Genomic DNA, 1,918 nt, shown 5'->3' with positions numbered 1-1,918 from the left:
TTCCCTACAGCCAGCTGCTTTCCCTTGGGGCTCCAGCACACTGGACAGAAACAAGAGGACTTCATCAGCAACAGTCACAATAGCAGGGAAGATTCATGCAGTTCTCATACACCTCTGGGCAGCATCGCTAAACTAAACACCACTCGGGTGCCTCCTCAGCTAAGCAAACAGCTAATTCCAATAAAGCTGTTTTGCTTCAATAGAAGCCATAATGTTTATTACCATATGGCTCATTTCGGCAAAAAGATGACTGTGAAGAGACTTTATAACTCAGTCCAAATAAAACTGCAGCAACCTTCCAATGCTCTTTATGTTTGCTTTATAGCTACCCTACGCACACTTCCACATTAATTTGAGCTGATGCAAACCCCTGCTTGGAGGCACATAGTTGAGTGCTTGCCCTAACTGAACAGGGGCATGCTAGACAGATACAGCCAAGTTTAAAATTCCTTAGAGGAGGAAAGATGCAACAGAGTACTGATTTAATCATATCTGGTTTGAAAAGAAAAAAAAGCATGCTTATTAAATGCCTATTAAACCAATGTAACATCTTTAGACCAGACCTGGTTTGGGTTATGTATAAAGAATGCATGTGACATACCAAAGCACTCAGGTACCCCCCGGTCATATAGAACTTAACAATCCACTGACGACTGATTCAATAAAAAATACAATTCTATTTTATATGTACAACAGACCACTGCATATTTCCTGCATGCAGCCACAAAAGACTGTTACATTTTACCACTTGGGCAGAAATAGTTAGCTTTTACTGTAAGGGTGCATTGCTCAAGAAAAACCAAGGAGAAATGATACCCTAATGAAAGCTTTCAAAAGTCTGAGGAAATTTAAATCCCTCTGCTTCCACAAAGATGTTAATTTTTTTCCTGAAAGATGACTACTCTGTGTTTGTGGCCAGCCAAACCCTTTCATATTCTTTAGGCATCATGCATCCTTAAGAATTCCCACTGAGCCACAGCTGTTTTACCCACCTGATGTAACAGCCACCGAGGAAGGAAGAGTGGCATAGACCTTCACAGAGTCTGTGACCTGCAGGACAGAGATGCTGCCATCGGACAGACAGATGGCCACCATGGAGGGGATGGTAGGGTTCCATTTCAGATCGCTGACAGTTGCCATGCTGCCCGTGTCTCTGGCCAACTTATGATAAGCAAATGGGCGTTTCTGCTGTTTAGCCTTTTTAAGAGAAAACAACATCACAGGATGCAAATGCCATGTGCTGGGCAAATCTTTCCAAAGTCACAATCCCTGGGTATTTGAACCTGCTCATCTGCAATGGCTGTTTATAGGCATTAACTGCTCCAATGTGTGCCCAAACTTTAGGAAAAGCTAAAAGTTGTGTGTTCATTGGAACATACCTTCCTAGTACCATGCAAGTTTCTTCAAAAATCACTGAAGGAACTTTAAAAATTGAATTCATTTTTCACGATTTACCACTGGTATAAAAAGATCCCAGTTTCACAGTGCTGTAATGGCAGGGCCACAAAGACCTATGGGAATGTTTAAATATACAAGCAAAGGATCTCTATGAGAATACTACAAGATATCAGTACTCTTGCATGATTATTTAAATAGACACAAGGCAAAATACAGTCCCTTTTTTTAGGATCCAGCATTAATATACATTACATTCGATAGTTTGGGCTTGAACAACCTAACAATGTCCCTTTAAAAGGTGATCAACATGCTGCAGAAATATTATAGCTCTAACTGAAGACTTCTAGTTCCTGTCTACCACGTTCCAGGTTGCGAATAGCGACCTTAATACTTAGTATTTTCTTCACTGTGCTGTTTAAACACAAATTCATCTTCACAAGCACCTATCTATCAGCTCAGTTTATAGTCTTGTTTAACAGGTAGGAAAATTAAGGCAGATTATAACTGAAGACTCATTAAA

General features: G+C 40.4%; 1 protein-coding gene across 1 annotated transcript in view; it reads right to left on the bottom strand.

Annotated features, from left to right (window-relative positions):
- Window positions 1–5: 5 nt before the first annotated feature.
- Window positions 6–1,918, bottom strand: part of LOC112550413 (nuclear pore complex protein Nup214-like) — a gene marked incomplete at its 3' end in the record, with an annotated part of 3,880 nt that continues 1,967 nt past the window's right edge. Inside the window, exons 4-5 of the mRNA XM_025205008.1 lie at window positions 993–1,197; window positions 6–40 (exon numbers count right to left, since the gene is read on the bottom strand). Coding sequence (XP_025060793.1) covers window positions 6–40; window positions 993–1,197 — 240 coding nt within the window. The remainder of the gene's footprint in view (window positions 41–992; window positions 1,198–1,918) is intronic.

This window comes from Alligator sinensis, unplaced genomic scaffold, assembly GCF_000455745.1.
Source record: "Alligator sinensis unplaced genomic scaffold, ASM45574v1 scaffold388_2, whole genome shotgun sequence".
Taxonomy (NCBI): Eukaryota; Metazoa; Chordata; order Crocodylia; family Alligatoridae; genus Alligator; species Alligator sinensis.
Note: the sequence above shows the minus strand (reverse complement) of the source record. Positions and strands in the feature narration are given on the sequence as shown.